At 45.7% G+C, this 20,837-nt stretch overlaps 1 protein-coding gene across 1 annotated transcript in view; it reads left to right on the forward strand.

Annotated features, from left to right (window-relative positions):
• Positions 1–17,733, forward strand: part of KCTD10 (potassium channel tetramerization domain containing 10) — a 28,218-nt gene extending 10,485 nt beyond the window's left edge. Inside the window, exons 2-6 of the mRNA XM_007954977.1 lie at positions 5,928–6,097; positions 8,920–9,009; positions 9,329–9,381; positions 10,868–11,063; positions 17,509–17,733. Coding sequence (XP_007953168.1) covers positions 5,928–6,097; positions 8,920–9,009; positions 9,329–9,381; positions 10,868–11,063; positions 17,509–17,733 — 734 coding nt within the window. The remainder of the gene's footprint in view (positions 1–5,927; positions 6,098–8,919; positions 9,010–9,328; positions 9,382–10,867; positions 11,064–17,508) is intronic.
• The last annotated feature ends 3,104 nt before the right edge of the window (positions 17,734–20,837 follow it).

The following is a 20,837-nucleotide window of genomic DNA, read 5'->3' on the forward strand; positions in this document are numbered from 1 at the left end:
TAGTTTTATGATTTTCTATGTACAAGTCTTTTACTTTCCTGGTTAAATTTATTCTTCGGTACTTTATTCTTTTAGAGGCTATTATAGTGGGTAATATTTCCTTAATTCCTTTTCAGCGTGCTCATTGCTGATGTATAGAAACCCAGCTGATTTTTATTTGTTGACCTTGTACCCTGCCACTTTGCTGAATTAATTTTTAGTTCTAATGGCTTTGTTGTGGAATCTTTGGGGTTTTCTATGTATAGAATCATGTCATCTGTGAGAAAGGATAATTTTATTTCCTCCTTCCTGATTTGGATACCTTTTATTTTTTCCTAGCCTAATTGCCCCGGCCAGGACTTCCAGTATGATGTTGAGTAGCATTGGTGAGAGTACCCTCCCTCCATCTTGTTCCTGACTTTACTGGGAATGAATATCTTTTTATGTTTATCAGTCATGTGGATTTCATCTTTTAGCTGCCTGGGTTGTTCCTTTTTTATACAATTTCTTATTTTTTCTTTATCTTACTGCTTTGTAAAAATACATATTCTGGATCCTGTTTCTTTTTGGTCCTATGTCCTATATTTGCTTGCAAAATCTTCTCCCAGTCTAACTCAGCTTTTTTGAATGGTGTCCTGTGATACCTCCAAGTTTTTATGGTGTTTTTTACACTTAGGTCTGTAATCTATCTCAGTGGTACTCGGACTGGGACAGTTTTTACCCTCCAGGGCACATTTGGCACTGTCTAGAGGCATGTTTGGTTGTCACAACTTGGGGGTGGGGAAGGGAGTGCTGGTGGCATCTAAAGGAGAGAGACCAGGGATGCTGCCAGGCTTCCCACAACGCACAGGACAGCCTCTCACAGCACCAGGTTATCCAACCTAAAATGTCAGTAGTGCTGAGGTTGAAAAACCTTGATCTGGAGATTTTGTTTCAGGGATGAGGCAGGTTCCTGGAATCTGAATTTGTAACAATGTCCGGGGTGATTTTTATGATCAGGCGAGTTTGGGAACCATGACAACATGGAGCATAAATACCTTAGGATGGTAAGGAGCAATCAGTGAATGTTCCCCGGAGGAGGCAGGGAAGGACAAGGAGAGTAGGAACAACACTGGGAGAGGAAGCAGGAAGTGGCACCGTGGGGTAAAGAGATCTGGGAGGAAGGGAACCTAAAAGCCCAATGCCCTTGACCCCCAAAGAGGCCTCCTCCCAAGGTACCTCGAAAGCCACACAGACTCCATCATCAGGGTCAAACACGATTATCACCTGTAACCATAATGGGTGAGATGTGTAAACTGCTCATTGTCAAAGACCTATAGCTAATTTTGGGTGCTGCCAGTAGACAGAGCGTTGTGCTAAGTGCTTTCTGTACATTCTCTCATCTCATCTTTATGCCTGCTTTGTGAGGTGCCATTTTTAAAGGACAAAGGTTAAGTACAGCACCTGATGTCTGAGCTGGGTTTCAAACACAGGTCAGCTGAATGTAGAATTGCTTTTCTTTCTTTCTTTTTTAAGAACTTTAAAAACATTTTGTTGTGGTAAAACATTTATAACACAAAGTTCGCAATTGTCACCATTTTTAAGTGTACAATTCCATGACATGAGTTACATTCATAATGCTATGTGACAGAGATTTATTTCCAAAACTTTATCACCCCAAGCAGAAACAGCTATGTTCTTAACGACTCTATGGCTTCTCTCCAGAAGTCCCAGCCCCCAGCCCAGAGTGTTCCAGTTTGTGCCTTGCCTGTTCTGTTGCTCCAGCCTCATGTGCCGTGAGACCCCAGTGTGCCCTGTTATTGTCATTAGGTGCCATCGAGGCAGTTTCAACTCAGAGCAACCTCTCATGACAGAACAGAACTGCCCCATAGGGTTTTCTAGATTGTCATCTTTACAGAAGCAGATTACTGCATTTTTCTCTTACAGAGCTGCTGGGTGACTTCAGACTGCCACCCTTTTGGTTAGTAGCCACTTAACTGTTACACCACCAGGCCTCCTTGGCTACCCTGTTGTTGTTAGGTGTTAGGATCCAAGCGAAATGAAATCTTCAACAACTTCAGTCTTTTCGCTGTTTATCATGATGTTGCTTATTGCTTCAGTTGTGAGGATTTTTGTTTTATGTTGAGGTGTAATCCATACTGAAGGCTATATAGTCTTTGATCTTCATCAGTAAGTGCTTCAAGTCCTCTTCACTTTCAGCAAGCAAGGTTATGTTGTCTGCATATTGCAGGTTATTAATGAGTCTTCCTCCAATCCTGATGGTGCATTCTTCTACATATAGTCCAGCTTCTCAGATTATTTGGTTAGTACACAGTTTGAATAAGTATGGTGAAAGTATGCAAAGCTGACGCACACCTTTCCTGATTTCAAACCATACAGTTTCCCTTTGTTGTGTTTGAACAACTGCCTCTTGGTTTCTCCACAGATTTCTAATGAGCACAATTAAGTGTTCTGGAATTCCCATTTTTCACAATATTATCCATAATTCATTATGGTTCATACAGACTTCTCTGCTTTCAGCCAAGATCCATCATCCCATGTCCTTTCTTAATCTGGCTTGAATTTCTGGCAGTTCCCTGTTGATGTACCACTGTAACTGTTTTTGAATAATCTTCAGAATTTTTCCTGTATGTGATATTAATGATATTGTTCAGTCATTTCTGGACCCGTCCTAAATAGCCAGTGTGTTCTAAGGCAGCAGAAAAGACACTGCCACAAACAAGGAAGTGCTTGGAAGCCGTTTGCTTTTCTACCTGGAGGTATCTGAGTTGTTTCAAAGGCATAGATTCTGGCTTTTCTACCTGGTAGGTATCTGAGTTGTTTCAAAGGCATAGATTCTGGCTTTTCTACCTGGTAGGTATCTGAGTTGTTTCAAAGGCATAGATTCTGGCTTTGAAAGCAACTGGAATATTTTAAAATGCGAACACTAATGGAAACCTCATGGACAGTGCGCCTCGCTCCTCTGCCCTTATTTGTCTAAAATATGGTTCCTTCGCCTCAAGCATTTCCTGATGGCATTCTTGAGCCGGAGCCCAGTGTCACGGTCCGCCTGTTCGTTTATGGAAACTCTGGGCTGTCACTGGGGTAATTGATTTCAGGGGCCCTCACTCTTTCCGAGCAGCTGAACTGTCTATGCGTCAAAGGCAGAAGGGGGACATTTTCTTCTCGAAAAAGGACTGAGCTGCTAATTTTCTTCTCAGTTCTGGTAAAAAGGAGCTGTCCCTCAAGTTCCTTACTTGTACTTTGTGGTCTAGTCCTGCTTGCCCCACTAGGGGATGTGACAGCCTTTCTGAATCTCTGTTCTCATCTGTGGAAAATACAGAGGAGTGAGCCTCCCTATTAAAGAATTGTTGGGATAATACAGTCTGTCTGCACATTGGAAGAAGAGAACATGATTCAGAGGCCCAGTTCAGGCTGCAAATGTGTTTTATTTGCCCTGTAGTGGGTTAAGGGCAATTTTTCAGATTAGCTTACCATATAAAAATCTTGCTTTGTCAGTTTGCCACATAAAACTAAGAGTCTTGACTTTTCTTGAAAAATTGGAGACTAAACAGCCCTACGGCATCGCTCTAGGGCCACTATGCCTCGGAATCGTCTCAGTTGCAATGGGTTTTATCAAAGCAGCGTTGGGCCCACATTCCTGCTTTGCACAGGCTCTAGATCAGCCACCCTCTTCAGTTTGCTGTGGACCCTGGAGGTACCTGAGTGCCTGAAAGCAGCCGCGTGTTTTTTTTCTTTTTTTCCTAATTATTTCCTTCTTGATGAAAACATGTACACAGCAAAACATTCCCATTCAACAATTTCCACATGTACAATTTTGTGACATTGTCTGTGTTCTTCACATTGTATCATTCTCATTGAGCTAGAGTGTTTTACCACCAGCCATGTATACTTGCTGCCCCCAAACTTCACATCTGTGCTTTAAAGTTACTGTTGTCATTTTGATCTCATATTAGTAATTCTTTAAAGAAGTGCAGTGTTCAAGGCAAACATTTTTCACTAATTGAGCTAAACTTTTTGGTTTAAAAATGACTTCAGGGGATAGTTTCAGTTCAGAGTTTACTGATTATCTCAGGGCAATAGATTTGGGTCTCAGTGGGTTCAGTAAGTCTGAATTCTATAGGAATTTAAAATTCTGTTCTATGTTTTCCCTCCTTTTAATCTGGATCCAGCTATTGAGTCCTTGATGAGTACATTCAATGATGGTAGCCAGGTTCCAAGCAGGTGGGAGAAAGAAAATCCAGAAGGTCACTGGCAGAAGTGATAGGATTACCAAACCTGTGAAGACTGTTTCTTGAAACCAGGGTTTGATTCCAGGTTACACGTTTGCATTATTTTTTCCCTGATTGGGTATTCTTCCTCCTTCTGTACTCAGGAAACATAGCAGCAGGAAAGTATAAAGTGGAAAGCTCTGGGGGGTGAGGCCGGACCTCCAACAAAAGGCCCAGGAGCCACAGGCAGAGGAGTAGCTTCTGAAGGGGAGAAATGCCCTTGTTACCAAACTCTGGCGGTGACAGTCACACAGACTACCCATAGTCCCCCAAGAGCACAAGAAGTCACGTGGCAGGGGCTGGATTTGGGGGGCTTTTGCTGCCTTGGTGTGCTGTTTCAGGGCCCAGGGGTCTGAGGACGATTTGGGAAGGAGCACAGTGGTGTTAGGAATGGAAATACGGCCTGGTGATACGCTTCCCAAAGATGACAGCCAGAAAAAAACCCTGTGGAACAGTTCTGCTCTGTAACACATAAGATGACCATGAGTCAGAATTTACTCAATGCACGAGGCTTGTTTTTTCCTATTGTTGTTCTCCCATCTGTGAGCAAAGGGGGGTGGAAAGTGGGAGCATGCAATTACTGGTGCCTGGTTAAACCTTGTCACACCTGGTGCCACGTGGCATGTTCTCATCTCTGAAGTGGGATGGGGGACTCAGTGAAGCCCTCACCTGGCATTGCCCAGCTGGTTGGGAAGACTGGGACTTACCTGTCTGTCTTCTTTCTAATGCTTCTCATTTTCCATCAGAGGGAATTGGTCTTGGCTCCATTTCTATCTCCTGTTCTGTGCCGCCTCCTCTTTCCAGACTCCAGTCCTGTTTCCGGTAACTCCAAATACTATACCTAAGGGTATTTGCATTTCAGTAGAGGAATTTCTAACCCCAAAGACTGGCTCTCTAATGTTGGATTATCAAGCCAGTGACAAGCTTAGCAAGCTACTGTCACCATTTCCACTGGCTGGTGATGCCAGCTGGGATAAAACCGTGAAACAGACAGACCCTCAAGCAGTACAGTCTAAAATGGGGAGAAGATGCCCACCCCTAAGGATATTTCACGGTGCTAGTCCTGGTCAGCAGTTGCTACATTTTCTCATATCTGATAAAGCAAGTTCCTTCTCCCCATGTCAGTAGCCAGTAAAAGTGGAAGTGCTTGTGGATTCAGGGGATCACCCTTGGGAGCCAGAGTTTGCAGCTGCAGGGTGACACTTCTACTTCCTTAGAAATGGCTCCACTACTTGAGATTCTGGACAAAGTATTGTAGAAAGAATTAGTAGATATTTTTACTCCATACTCTTACTATTAGGGTGTGGTCATTTGTTCCTAATTTATCTGGGTGTGGGTGCATTGGGCCCTTCTTGGGATGTTCTTATCTAAGGGATTTTGGAGGGTATTTCAGAAACATGCTTTTAGGTCTCAGAGGCCCTGGTGTCCAAAGAGCCTAAGGCCAGAGGAGTCCAGGATTGTGACCATTTCCAGCCAGCAGACTGGAGGACAGCAGCTTTGCCTGGGGCAGCACCTGGTGACCAGGCCCTTTCCTGGTGGGTAGGCCACAACTGCCTCTGAGGTTCTGCTCTCACTTGTCAGTGGAGGGAACCAGAAGACACCTGCTTCTGTTCAGTGTCTCCCCAGAGAGCAGTGCCCACGTGACTCAGTCCCTCCCTCTGCCTCTTTCTACTGCAGGCTGGATCCTCATTGACCGGTGCGGGAAGCACTTTGGTACAATACTCAACTACCTTCGTGATGGTGCAGTCCCCCTGCCTGAGAGCCGCCGAGAGATCGAAGAGCTTCTAGCAGAAGCCAAATACTACTTGGTCCAGGGCCTGTTGGAAGAGTGCCAGGCAGCTCTACAAGTAGGCATCTCCCTGTCTTTCCACATGGGGGTGGGGCAGCAAACCCACCACATCTTCACTTTCCTTGTCTAGAAACAGGAACAGTTACTACCTCACTGAGATGTTGTGAGAGTCAGTGAGTTAACCCTGGAGCTTCTTGTCTTTGGTCAGACAGAGTAAACCCCTAGAGGCTTCCTTGCAATGTTCAAATCACTTGACCACTCCTTGAGGATTTCATTCCCTGTGGTGTTGAATCATCTTGTGGTGGGTACATTGCAGCCCTTTAGTAGTCAGCTATGAGATGTAAAACTTTATCAGTTCCCTGCCTTTATCTTGGGAAAGTTCACATTCTTTCCATGAGTCATTGTTGGGAAACCAGTATAATGTCCAAAGACAGGTGCCCCTCACCGCGGCTGGACCCGAAAGACGAGTCTGGAGCCTACAGCAGGACCATTGAGGTCAAGTCAGTGATAGATCGAGCTAGTAGCCATTTGTTTGGGGCAAAGTTCCCCCTTGTCAGAATCATAAGGGTCCACTAGGGTGGTCCTAGGACTGGGATCTGTATGCGTGTCCCTCCCCGAGTCACGTGTCTGTCTGCCCCTCCGGTGCAGTGCTCCTCAGCTCCTTGAGAAACCGTTGTTTCCACACACCCTCTGCACCTCGAGAGCCTGTGGCTCACTGTAATCTAATGCCATGCTCACTTCGTTGTTTCCCTCATTTCGTGTTTATTATAAAGTAATGCTTACATATCACTTAAGTCAAATAATACTGCAGGGTTGGTGGCAAAAGCACCACCATGTCCCCTCTTTCCATTTCCCTGTGACAGTATCTTTCGGATCTTGCAGCACTTTCTACTTTCTACTGTTTCCAATGTGTATGTAATTTGCTTATATTGCTATTTATTAACTTACTAGTTTTCAGATTTATCTGTTAGCATTATTACAGAAAATGAGAATTCAGCTCACACACTACCGCCACCCCAGCCACCACAAGCGCCCTCTCCCATTCTCCTAGCGTAGTTCTTCAGTTTGGTTAAAATCTGTACTCAGGGTTTGCATTATGATGTGTAAGTATTGTTGACACTTGAGCCACAGAATATCAGTGACTGTTTTCTCTCTTGTATAACTTTTCAGGTTTCCCTGCGTTACTGATGGCTTCGTTACTTTGCTTGGTTTTCTAAGTTGTTATTCTTAGCTGCTGTTGAGCTGACTTTGACTCATAGCGACCCCAGGTACAACAGAACAAAACACTGCCCAGTCCCGCTGCAGCCTCACAGTCGTTGCTGTCTTGGAGCCCATTCAACTACCGTGTCTGTCCATCCGACCCTCTACTTTACCAAGCATTTCTTTCCCCAAGACCTGATTTGCTAAGTACCTATCACTGATTCAACCACAGAGTCTCGGGTAGAAAGATCTATCTCCTACTGAGAAGTTTGGACACATCAGGGATTCTCTGAATTTCATCTTTGCCTTGGAGATGTGCCCTGTGGGTTCACTTTCTGCAGTTTCCATTAGTCTGAGGTTAAACCTCCAGACCTGACAGAATGATTTTCTTTCCTCCCAGTTTGTTACTTTTATCTTTCTGTTCTCGAAGGCTTTCTTCAACCATTCTTTGAGTCTTGCCTCTCTCTTGTCATGTTTCTAGTTTCCAGGGGCTTTGGCTCATTCTGTGTACACTCCTTAGAGGGGTTGCTGATCTTCTTTCATAGGACACAGTGTCTCCTCCTGTCTGGTTGTACTATTTAGAGTTTTCCTTTGCTTCATTCATTGATTCCTTCCCTCACTTTTTCCCTTTGTTTTGATTTCTGTCTCATGTTTTAAAGGCTTCCACGTATAATCTAATGATCCTTTGCTGCCTGTTAAAATTGAAGAGTGAGGCTCTGACAATCACTGTCTGCATGGGCAGTCCTTGTTGTCCAGTGGCCTTTGTTGTTGGATGACAGGCCCTACTTTTCCAGAGGGCAACTCAAGATGTCAGAACCTAAGCCTTTTGGGGGCAGGTCACTTCCCCACAGAGAAAACCTTGGCTTTCTTCCTGGTGGGTGTAAGCCTGGCGGTACATTCTGGGATCTGAGTTGAGGGAGGGAGTTGTGGGGTGAGGTCTCACCAGTTGGTGAGCAGACATTCACCTAATCCCCATTTCCAGCATAGCAACTCAGCCCTGTCCTCTACTTTGCAGACCTCTCCAGGAAGTGCACCTTTCTTCTGCCAGGCTTCGGAAGGGGATCGATCTGAGGGTCTGACCAGGGCCGTCCTCTACTCTCATCTCACCCCATGCCCGCTGGGCCTTAGGTGCCCTGGGCCTGCAGTTCCTGAGCCTCTCCAGGATGTGTTCTCATCTGCTGATGAGACATGGGTTTCAGCTTTCTCCGGCTTCTCTGGCTCCTTGGTTGTCTGTCATTATCTCTGATCTGATTTTTAGCCTCAGATTTTTGGCCTCTTATATCTGTCATTGGAATGATACCATTTCTCCCATTCTTCTGTTCCTTGTCAGCTTGTGCATTTTTTCATTCCTCTCCTGTGACTGTTGTGTTTTAAGAGCTGTTGATTAAATCTTACACCGACCATGTTCAGAGTTTATTTTTGAGTGACTTCCTGGGCTGTGGAAAATGTGTCATTGTAGTTACTGTGAGCACCCTAGCACCTCACAACCCTAGCCAGAGAACAGACTAAGTGGAAAACTCAACTCCTGGCCTTCCGGGTCCTGATTTACTGTGTTAAGAATCCTTCTCTCTCCCCAGCCATGACTGCCCCATCTTTGCCGGTCTGTCTGTCCCCTGCTGGCCAGCTTAGAAAATCTGATGGTGGGCAGGCCTCCTATGCTGAAAGCATGTTTTGTTCCAGCAGAACAAAGATACGTATGAGCCTTTCTGCAAAGTTCCTGTCATCACCTCATCCAAGGAAGAACAAAAACTTATTGCAACTTCAAATAAGGTATGTTGGAGGCACCCTCGTGGGATTTCTTTTACTCTCAGAAATGATGGTGATTCTTCTGTAAGTTTTGAAATAAAAACTTACATAGTTGCCTGGGCAAGGCTTGAGAAGGGGCTGAGGGTGGGGGAATCCTCTAGGTCATCTTTGTGTTCACTGTGATGCTGGGTCACGCAGACCCTCTCCAGCCCTGTCTCCAGCCGGCGAGGTGAGCTTGTCTTCCTTTTCTGCTTGCGGCAGGCCCCAGCCCTATAGGAAGGCACTGGTCACTGTGCCTACACACCAAGTAACTCTCTTCTTCCTTTTTTAAAACAACCCACAGCCCGCTGTGAAGTTGCTCTACAACAGAAGTAACAACAAATATTCCTATACCAGGTAAGGTGTTAGCCAGAGAAGATGTCTCACTCACTCGCAGACCTCACCCACAGCAGCCAGGGCCAGCTCTTTGCTCCCTTCCACAGAGGGCTAGCCCCCCTGCACCTCTAGAATGCCTTTATTTATTTATATGTATTTATTAAGATATACTGACTTGTATATTGAGATACAAAGGAGCTCTCTGGTGGCATAGTGCCTAAGGCATTTGACCGCTAACCACAAGGTTGGCAGTTCAAACCCACCAGCCACTCCTTGGAAGGAAGACTGGGCAATCTACTTCTGTAGAGATATTTCCTTGGAAACCCAAGGAGGGGTCGCTGAGTCGGAGCCGACTCAACAGTAGTGAGGAGAAAAAGAAGATTGAGACATAATACACATACCATAAAAAAATTTAACCTTCTAAAGTATACAGTTGAGGAGTTTTTAAGTATATGCAAAATTGCACAAGTATTGCCACTATCTACTTTTAGAACACTTTGGTTACCCTAGAGGGAGCCCTGTACCCATTAGTATAGTAGTCACTCCCCATTTCCCTAGGCGACCATGAATATACTTTATATGGGTTTGCCTGTTAAGGACATTTCATATAAATGGAATCATACATGTGGTCAAATATGTCAACTTCTTTCATTCAGCATGTTTTCAGGGTTGATCAATGTTATAGCCTGAATCAGTACTTCATTCCTTTTTTATGGCAGAGTAATATACCATGATATGGATATGCCACATTCTGTTTATCCATTTATTAATCTGTGGACAGTTGGGTTGTTTCCACCTCTTGGCTGTTGAAAGTAATGCTACTTTGAACATGTCTGTGCAAGTTTTTATGTGGACACATGTTTTTCATTTTTCTTGGGTAGATACGTAGGAGTGGATTTCCTGGTCATATGGTAACTGTGTTAAATTTTGAGGAATGGCCAGACTGTATGCAGACTTCTAGGAGGCCTTTTGGCTCTTGGGAGCCCGTGGCTCTGAATTAAGAACTTGTGGGGTATTAGGGGATTTATGAGGTTACTCAAGGTCCATAAACTGACCCAGGATAAAGTCTCCCTTGGACAGTTCTGTTCTGCCCACTTGTGTGGCTGAGTGGGCCTCTTTGTTCCATGTCCCCACCTCCTGCCTTGGGAAGAGGCCCATGTTATCGGCATCACCTCCTGGCTGCTGCAGAGCTCAGTGGCGCAGGCATTTCAGTGTGCTCAGTCGGAGAGTGGGCTTCGATGCCCAAGCACTCATTGCTTGGGAGTCCCAGCTCTGCCATTTATTCATCTCGGCTTCAGGCAGTTCCCTCATTCCTCTGACCCTCACTTGTCTTCTCTGCATGATGATGGGGGCAGTGCCTTTCTTTCTCATGGGATCATTGTGAGGTTGTAGGGGGCCTATACTCAGAAGCACGCAATTACTGTACCACCAGCGTGTCTCTCACCTTATCAACATGCGATTACTATACCACCAGCGTGTTGCTCACCCTATCAATGCTTTTTTGCAGTAATTCTGACGACAATATGTTGAAAAATATTGAACTGTTTGATAAGCTGTCTCTGCGCTTTAATGGGAGAGTCCTGTTCATAAAGGATGTCATTGGGGACGAAATCTGCTGCTGGTCCTTCTACGGCCAGGGCCGCAAGATCGCTGAAGTCTGTTGTACCTCCATCGTCTACGCCACTGAGAAGAAACAGACCAAGGTGAGAGCTTTGAAGGGCAGTTCTGAGTGGCTGTTTGGAGGGATGTGCCTCTCCTTCCACAGCAGAAGGATAAACTCGTTAGTGGCCGCTGTTAGCTGCCACCCACGGTGACCCTGTGTGCAGTAGAACAGAACATTGTGCCGTCTTCACAGTTGCTGGTATGCTTGAATCCGCCGTTGCGGCCACGAGTATGCAGTTACTCTGAGTGCCTTGCAGGCCAGGGGCTTACCTCCCAGCGCCGTATTGGACAGTGTTCTGTTGTGGTCCACAGGGTTTCCACTGGGTAATTTTCAGAAGTAGATCCCCAGGCCTTCTTAGTCTGGAAGCTCTGCTGAAATGTTCCACCACAGCTGACCCCGCTGGGATTTGAAACCTCGCTTCTAGTATCACAGCCGCATGCATGCCACCAGAGTACAACAGACTGACAGATGGGGAGTGGAAAATAAAGAGGGAAAAGCTTTTTTTAAAAAAAGTTTAATTGTGATTTGGGTGAAAGTTTACAGAGCAAATTCACTTTCCATACAGTAGTTCACATAAACTTTGTCTCATGACATTGACTGCAATTTCTCACAATGCAACAGCTCCCCTCCCACTTCCTCCCCATGGTTACTTCTTCCCTGTGTCCATCCCTCCATGCACTCCTGCCCCCTGAGCTGTCTCCCTGTGCATACACAGCCCTTCTGTTCTCCCATGATTGATCTTTCCAGGGAGTGTGTCTACCTAATGTAAATGTTCAGCTCATAGGCCTGCCTTTGTTTGGCTGGAAGCCACAGGAGTGGGTTCAATTCCAAACCTGAAGGGCAGCTAGGGGCCATAGTCTCAGGGGTTCCACCAGGCTCTATCAGAACAGCAAAACTGGTCCTTTTTTTTTTTAATAATTGTGAGTTTTGTTCCACGTTGTTCTCTCTATCCAGGATCTCTTACATAGATCCAAGAGCTTTAAAAATACTTTCTATGACACAGTTTCCTTGCTTCATTGTTTAAACATATTATTCTCTATCTTTTGAGACCTGGAAAGATCCAGATATAGAAACAAAGTTGTATTTCCCTTCTTACACTCAGAAGTATAGTCAGTCACACTATACCTGAGTTCCTTTGCCAGAAATATTGCCACGTATACCCAGCTGCCAGCATTTTCTCTGTCCACCACCTGTGATCCTTCTGACACTTGCTCTGCTGTTCCTTCCCCTCGTCTGCCCAACACTTGTTTCCCACTAGCATTGCCCCTTTTGGTCCCTCTCATCAGTGGAACAGTGCTACCTTCAAGATCTTGACCTTGGTTTTCTAGTCATGACCTATTTACTTGCCATATGTCTTCTCCTTCCCACTGATGGAGAGCTGCCCCCCCCCCACTAGGCCCTTTTGGCACCCCTTAGCTCCCAGTCTTGTTTGCTTCTTTTTGAGCACTCTTGACTCCTTTACTGATCTGGATTCTGTGAGTCCATTTCTCTTCATCCTCTCTAAACCCAGTAGACCTGACCTCTCCCCTGACTGCTTCTGCAAAGCTGGATCATACCTCAGATACCTGCTCTCCATGTCAGAGTGCTGCTAGAGGGCTACTAAAAAAACCAAACTGACTGCCATCGAGTCAGATCCGACTCATAGCAACCGATCCCTCCTTGGGTTTCCGAAGTGGTATCTTTACGGAAGTAGATTGCCCAACCTTCCTTCTGAGGAGTGGCTGGTGGGTTTGAACTGCCAGTCTTCTGGTTAGCAGTCACATGCCTTAGGCACTACACCACCAGCTAGCCACTTTTAATTGAAGTTCACTTCTTTTAGTTCTTTTGCTTGCTTACTGTCCTTGGATTATGCAGGTAGGTTTTTGTTTGTTTTTATCATACCATACCCTCCATCATATAAAGGAAATCTGATCACCAGGGACATGCTGTAGGGATGCCAGGGGCAGATTTTCATGCATGGACTAGGTGGCAGCTAACAATAAGAAGTCACCCCCTACAGTGAGAGCGTGACTGCATTTCTAGCAGACCCAGTTCTGTGTGACTCTAATGCTGGCCCCAGCAACAGAAGAAGAAAGTAGCAGACCACAAAGTAGAAACCAGAGTCTTTTATTTTTTAACTTCTTGTTGAAAATTTAAATCACACAGAAGCAGTCAGAGTAATACAGTGATCTCCCAGCTTTGTTGTTGTTAGCTGCCATTGAGTCCGTTCCGGCTCATAGCGATCCACCGTACAACAGAATGGATCAGTGCCCACTCCAGCGCCACTGTCACAGTTGCTCCATGCGCTAAGCCCATTGTTGCAGCCACTGTGTTAGTCCATCTTGTTGAAGGTCTTCCTCTTTTTCTCTGACCCTCTACTCTACCAAGCACGATGTCCTCCAAAGACAGGTCATGTCCAAAGTATGTGAAACAAAGTCTTGCCATTTTTGCTTCTAAGGAGTGCTCTGGCTGTACTTCTTCCAAGACATGTGTTTTTTGTTGTTGTTGTTCCGACAGTCCATGATACATTCAGTATTCTTCTCTAACACCGTAATTGCAAGGCATCACTTCTTCTTTGATCTTTGTTCACTGTCCAGCTTTCCCAGGCATATGAGGCTATTGGAAAGACAGTGGCTTGAGTCACGCACACTTCAGTCCTCAAAGTGACATCTTTGCTTTTTAACACTTTAAAGAGATCTTTTGCAGCAGATTTGCCCAGTGCACTATGTTGCTTGGTTTCTTTACTGCTGCTTCCATGGGCATTGATTATGGATCCAAGTAAGATGAAATCCTTGACAGTGTCAGTCTTTTCTCCATTTATCATGATGTTGCTTATTGGTCCAGTTGTGAGGATTTTTGTTTTCTTTATGTTGAGGTATAATCCATACTATAGTCTTTGATCTTCATCAGTAAGTACCTCAAGTTCTTCTCACTTCTAGCAAGTAAAGTTATGTCATCTGCATATTTCAGGTTGTTAATGCGTCTTCCTCCAATCCTGATGTCACATCCTTCTTCATATAGTCCAGCTTCTCAGATTATTTGCTCAGTTTACAGACTGAATAAGTATAGTGAAAGGATACAACCCTCACACATACCCTTCCTGATTTTAAACCATGCAGTATGCCTTTGTTCTGTGTGAACGACTATGTGCAGATTCCACGTGAGCACTATTAAGTGTTCTGGAATTCCTTTTTCTTTTTTGTTTTTCCTGTTCTCCCAGCTTTGGTGGCCATCAACTCACGGCTACCGTTACTCAGTCTCTACCCATGTTCCTCTCTGAAGCAGAGACAGAGTTAATTTGATTCGTAAGTACCTTGAGCATAACCCAAACAATCTGTATTGTTTCGAGGTAGTCAAGAAGGGAAAAACACTGACATTTTTTTTTCTTTCTTTTAAAAAGAGCTGGGGGACCAGAATCGTCTGCTCCCTTTGCTGTGTTAGCTTAGTTGGTGTTCCTGCAAAATAGGACTTTTTGAGGGGCTATGAATTACACTCTTATAACTAGGCCCTTATTTGCTACGGTTTTTTGTATACATGGGTTGCTTTTGCTCTCAGATATTAAAAGGATAATCATTATGTTAAGCCTTAAAATATTAAGACTTCTCATTTTTAAACAAAGAGATTGAAGAGACCATGTGGTCTATTGCCAGCCATTTAAAGATGAACAGAGGGATTCCAAAGTGAGCCTACACTTGTGTTTGTGAAGCTGGTTCATGGCAGAGCCAGGCCAGGCCAGGGCTTCTCTCTGCGTTTCCTGTTGCACTGGCATCTTGCCCATTGTCATGAATTGAGTTGTGTCCCCCCAAAATATATATCAACTCAGTTAGGCTATGATTCCCAGGATTGGGGGGTTGCCCTCCATTTTGTGATAAGTGTTGTAAATCCTAACCTCTATGTGTTAATGAGGCAGGATTAGGGAGGGCTGTATCTTGAGTCACAGCTTTACAAGAGGCTGTGAATCAGGTCCCACCATTACTTCGGTCACACCTTTTATCTTACAAAGAGAAGCAGCAGAGAGGAGGGATATGACTATCACCAAAAAGAAGATTTGGGAGCAGACCATGTCCTTTGGGCCTGGGTGTCCCTATGCTGGAAACCCCTTAGACCTGGGGAAGATTGATGCCAAGGTACATGGAGACTTCCAAGGAACACTGGGCCCACAGATGCTGAAGGGAGACAGGGACCTTCCCCTCATACCGGTGCCCAGAATTCGGACCTCTGGCCTCCTGAAGCATGAGAGAATGAGTTTCTGTTTGTTGAGGCCATCTACTTGTGGTATGTCTATTGTAGCAGCACTAGATAACTAAGACACCCCACAGGCTTTTTCTTTCTCATGGGGAAGCATGTGACTTCACCTTTCTTCAGAGTTGGTGCTGGGGACAGCTACCTCCTTCGTTCATTTAGTGCAGACCTGTGGGAGCTGTGCCCCATGGTCAGGACTCATGTTTTACTCTTTGAAGTAACTGCAAATTTTGCATTTTCTCATACCTTCCCTGGCATGGCATTCCAAGTACTTTGCTAATTCTTTTAATCATCATTGAACTGTTTCTTACTACATTGGAAAAGAAGTAATTTGGTGAAATTAAAGTTTAAGCAAATGTTGAAGGGATACATTATCCATTTGGTTCTTAATTCTGGCTCACTCAGGAGGCGGTCATAGTTAAGCACAGACTCTGGTTCTTTTTCCTTCCTGTTGGTTACATTGGATCATTTCTTCTCATTCATCCAGGGACTCTCTTTCCTCTGTCTTCCCCCATTTTGTCAGGGAGCCTGTCCAGTGAGGGGTCCCTCCTGCCCCACTTCTGTTAACTGTATTTTTCAGTTTTAAAATTTTCATTGGTTCTTTGAATCTTCTGTCTCTTTGCTGAGACTTTATCCTTTTATTTCAGTTAAGAGTGTTTTTCCTTACTTGTTGGAACATTTTTATAATACCTGCTTTTGGTCTTTGACAGGCAACTCCAGCATTTGTGGTACTTGGCATTGGCATTTGTTGGTTGGGTTTTTCCATGGGAAGTGAGATTTTGAAGTTTTTCATATGTTGAGGAATTTTGAATTATATCCGGGACATTTTGAATACTATAAATTAAGGTTTTAGTTAAATCTTACAGAGAACATTAAAATTCTTGTTTTAAGCATTGGACCCTGTTGGGTTCAAGCTGCACGTTCCAGCCTTCTGTGGGTTGTGGCTCCAGTGACAGTTCAGCTTTCAGACCTAGTCCACTTGGGTGCCACCCATGGCTAGTGTGGGTCCACCCCACCGTCCAGCTCTTAGAGTCTGTGGTCGGTGTCTAGGGCCCGATCACGCAGCTGGGAGTGATTCCAGGCATTCACACACAGCTCTCAGATCTCACTTCTCTGAGCTCGTCCTTCTTCACAGTCTCCCTGTACTTTGATCTTTTCTGGGCCTCTCCTTGTCTCTTTTCTGCCATACACTACCCATGACTGTGCCTACATCTGTGCCAAGCAGCACAAAGATCAAGGCAAAAAAGCAACAGGGGTGGCCCCGTCTTGTGAAACAGCAGTTTTTCTAGTCAGAAAGGAAGGTTTCCCTCAGTTTTAACTCTTGCAGGCTCCTGCTGCCATTGCCACAGGGTTGTTTGGGGGCCGCAGGACATGGAGGGAGAGAAAAAGGCGACAGAATAATGGGATTTTCGTGTGTGTGTGTGTATGTGTGTGTGTGGACTCTTATCTGGCTCTGGAAGAAAGACCTGGTGATCTGCTCCTGTAAAGGTCATAGTCTAGGAAATCCCAGGGGGCACTTCTACAGGGTTGGTATGAGTTAGAATCAACTCCATGGCAGTGGGGTTTTATGGGTATTTGCACAAACTCTCTTGTGTAAAATGAGGAAAGGAATTGCTTTCTGGAAGGGAAACGGGGAGAAGGGGGCCTGCTCTGGTCCTTTCTGAATGTGGGCCACGTTTAAGTGTTGCCCATTCAAAATAATGGACTTAAAAATAACAATGGCAGTCTTACATAGCACTCCAGGGCCTGGGTTTAGCCTGCTTGGAAGTACTAGGGATGGTGGCAGAGGTTGTGGAGTGTGTGTCTGCATGTGTGTGTGAGTGAGCTAACAGACCTGCTCTGTGTTCTGTGGGGACACAGGTTGTGAAGTGTGTGTCTGCGTGTGTGTGTGAGTGTGAGTGTGTGGGTGAGCTAACAGACATGCTCTGTGTTCTGTGGGGACACAGGTTGTGGAGTGTGTGTCTGTGTGTGTGTGTGAGTAAGCAAGCTAACAGACCTGCTCTGTGTTCTGTGGGGACAGAGGTTGTGGAGTGTGTGTGTGCATGTGTGTGTGTGTGAGAGCAAGCTAACAGACCTGCTCTGTGTTCTGTGGGGACACAGGTTGTGGAGTGTGTGTCTGCGTGTGTGTGTGAGTGTGAGTGTGTGGGTGAGCTAACAGACCTGCTCTGTGTTCTGTGGGGACACAGGTTGTGGAGTGTGTGTCTGCGTGTGTGTGTGTGAGTGAGCAAGCTAACAGACCTGCTCTGTGTTCTGTGGGGACACAGGTTGAGTTCCCGGAAGCCCGGATTTATGAGGAGACCTTGAATATTTTGCTGTATGAGGCCCAGGATGGCCGGGGACCTGACAACGCACTCCTGGAGGCCACTGGTGGGGCCGCTGGGCGCTCCCACCATCTGGATGAGGATGAGGAGCGCGAGCGGGATCGGATCGAGCGTGTGCGTCGGATCCACATTAAGCGCCCAGATGACCGGGCTCATCTCCACCAGTGAGCAGGCAAGCGGGGCTGAGCCGCCGCCCGTCCTCCTCCCCTCCCTCCCCTCCCCGCCGGTACACTCAAGTCACTCATAGCCTCCCGGCACTTCTCCTTCCCTGAAGTCTGGCATGTCTTTTGTAACAAGCCAGATTATTATTTTGATATTTCTTGACAAGTGAATTGATTCTGTCCTTCCCCAGGTGAATGTACCCTGTTGTCTAAATTCTCTGCTTTTTCTGAGAACTTGAGAATCCTCGGGGCTGGAGATTGCTCAGTTCTCAGAAAGTATGAGCAGGTGTGATGTGTCTGTGAGAATTTGGTTTGCAGTATTTATTTTTGTGGATGTTGACTACCTATTTGGACTTCTTGTGGGCTCCCTTAGGAGCTGGTCTGGTAGTTCCAAGAAGAGGGCTCTGCAGTTGGCGGCCACCAGAGGTATGTGTGCTTCATATCTGCTAACTATCCAGTCTTCGTGACCCAGCCTCTGTGCACCGTGACCAGGCCCACTCTCCACTGCTCTGCTGCAAGTCTGTTCTGTGAGGTGGTTTCCAGACTAGAGCTTGTTGATCAATGGTTGCAGCTGGTAGCAGTGGAGATTTATTTGACCAAAGACATATGCCTCTAAATTGCTTTCCTAATGTGAGCTTTGGAGGCACAGCTCTGTTGAGGGGCAAGCCTGTTGCTGCCTGGTTCATCTTTGGTCCGGTGTGTGTCCAGCAGGGGTGCAGCTCTGTCACAGCTCCTTCTCAGGGCTGTCCTTGTTGACCTACTCCTTCTAAGGAGGGCACCTGACCTTGCACCAGGGGTCAGAAGCTGCTGCCCCACAAGTTCCGTTCCTCCCTCAGCCTCTTCCTCCCCATTAAGCTGGGCTCACTGAAGCAAGGGGATGCCCTTCCCTTTGCTTGGAAATGGCTCGGACCCCCAGACTCTGCCTTTCCAGCTCCCATCCAGGCAAGGATGCCATTCATGCCAACCGCTGGGATCTTGTCTGGCTTGGGCAGCCAGCCCCTCACTGTAAACTCAGCCATCACCTGGAGATCATGCTTCTTGTCCTTGCCTCTTATTCTTACATGGTTCAGAGTGGCCGTCAGGTTGCAAAGGATGTACAGATATCTTTGGGTCAGGTTCGTAGCCGTGGTCATGTTTTAAGAATGTGCACGTACGTGTGGGGCACAAGGGGCCCGTGCTGGAGCTGGCTGTCTGCACCGTGCTGGTCGGACAGGTGCTCTCGGTTCACCTACCTCCCAGTCCCCTCTGTGCCTGGTAAGGGCCAGAGTGAGCTGTGACTCAGTGGGCGGTTGAGACTAGACTAGATATGATAGTTACACGGAGATGTGAATGTGTAAGGGAGTGGATGTGTGCAGTCTGCTTATCAAGGAAAATGTTACTGTTTTACTATACCAAAGGTATTAATAGGGACAACCTTTGACACCATGTATTCCAGAAAAAGTTTATATTTTGAAACGGTTTTTACCGCTTAGCCTTTGGATACGCTGTCCTAGCTGTGATAGCCGTATGCCTTTCTTTTGTATCTTGCAGAAAGCCTACAATAAAAGTTTAAAACAATCTTGACAGGGCCTAAAAACCATGTACTAGAGAAATGAGCTTTTTAAACTGTTGTGTGAGAAACTTTTATATAAGACCATTTGAGTTTTATTAAGTGTTAAGGAAAGGGGCTTAAGAAAATAATGTTTCATAAATATTTTATACTGTTTGTTTTAAACGCCAACCTGGCATCTGGGTTGAACTTTTTTAGGACGTTAAAGTGTGAGTATCAGTTCTGATGTTTTCTGTAGGAATGGAAAAGCCATCATGTGAATCTTCCTTTTTAAATGTTGGTGTCAGTTTGTGTCAGTGATTGTTTTGGCTTCTGTGCCTTATGACCTGGCTCTCCTCCTCTGTGGCCCTGAACCTGGAGTTGTTAAGTCTTGGCTTCCCTGGGATGAGACCAGGTTTCTGATGACATTCCACAGTGAGTGGTGCGGTTGGGCTGCATGGAGCCTTGAGTGAGCTGATGGCCTGGGCAGGTTCCAGGCCTGTTCTCAGAGATGCTCAGTGTGGAGCTGAGTTTTCTTGTGCTGTCACTAAGGACACAAGGCAGTATTTAAGACCCATCCAAGGTAAATCATTGGCCTCAAATTTGGTAAAAAGTGAAATTTTTATTATGTTGTTACTATGTTGTAATAGCTTACACCTAAAAATTGGAACAGTATTTAAGGTCAGATGTAATCAAGTTCTATTTCTGTGAGTGGCTCAGGGCTGTGCAGGAAGCCAGCCCCTTGGTCTAGTGTGTACGCCTTCATGACAGCAGTGCCCACCTCCCCTCCCAAGCAAGCACTAGCCTCGGGCGTCACCAAAAGCCGCTAACATAGCCACTTGTCTCACGAACCTTTCTGTCTCTTTGTGCTTGAGTGCTATGTTTTAGAAGCCGCCAGTGGTTGTACAAGCATTTGTGGAAATATGTGAAATAAAAGTTATATAAATGCTTCTGTTTAAACTTGTCTTCTGGGTCTTTTCAGAAATGCGCACCATGGTCAAGCCACTGACCCAGAAGTGCAGTTTACAGCACAGAGAGCAAGGTAGAGCTCCGTCTGGCTGCTTTGCCACCTCCAAGTTGCTGTGGGTGGAAAAGAGGAGTCAGTTTTCTGTAGTGTGTGATATTAAACATTGCCTGAAAGCAAGTCATGGAAATGCTGCCTGGCTTGTGAAAAAGCAGACAAAATTAGCTGGCATCAGGTACCTCTGATTTCATAGGGGGCTGGGCACACCATCTGGGACCTAAAGAAGCCCTCAGAAACTTACCTAATGCCTCGTTTCATTTGTGTAAAGCAAAATGCAAAGTTTGTGGCTTCATGAAATTTCCTTTGCTTTTAGGCTATGCACAACGTTTCCTTATGCGGCAGGAACAGGTAGCAAATCTGTAGCCCAGAGTACAGTGACATGGGGAGGTGCCCACTTGTGTAGATTCTCTCCAGCAGGGTTTAAAGCTCAAGTTGGCTTCCTGAAACTGGCATTTTAATACAGTGCCACCGAGAAGCTGGGGTTAGGCCTGGACCCACTCATGACTGAGAAGTGCAAGATGCCACCCTCCATTTCTTCAGATGTGATCCTTGTCCTAGA

This window comes from Orycteropus afer, unplaced genomic scaffold, assembly GCF_000298275.1.
Source record: "Orycteropus afer afer isolate SDZICR_OR568_19922 unplaced genomic scaffold, OryAfe1.0 scaffold00487, whole genome shotgun sequence".
Lineage (NCBI taxonomy): Eukaryota > Metazoa > Chordata > Mammalia > Tubulidentata > Orycteropodidae > Orycteropus > Orycteropus afer.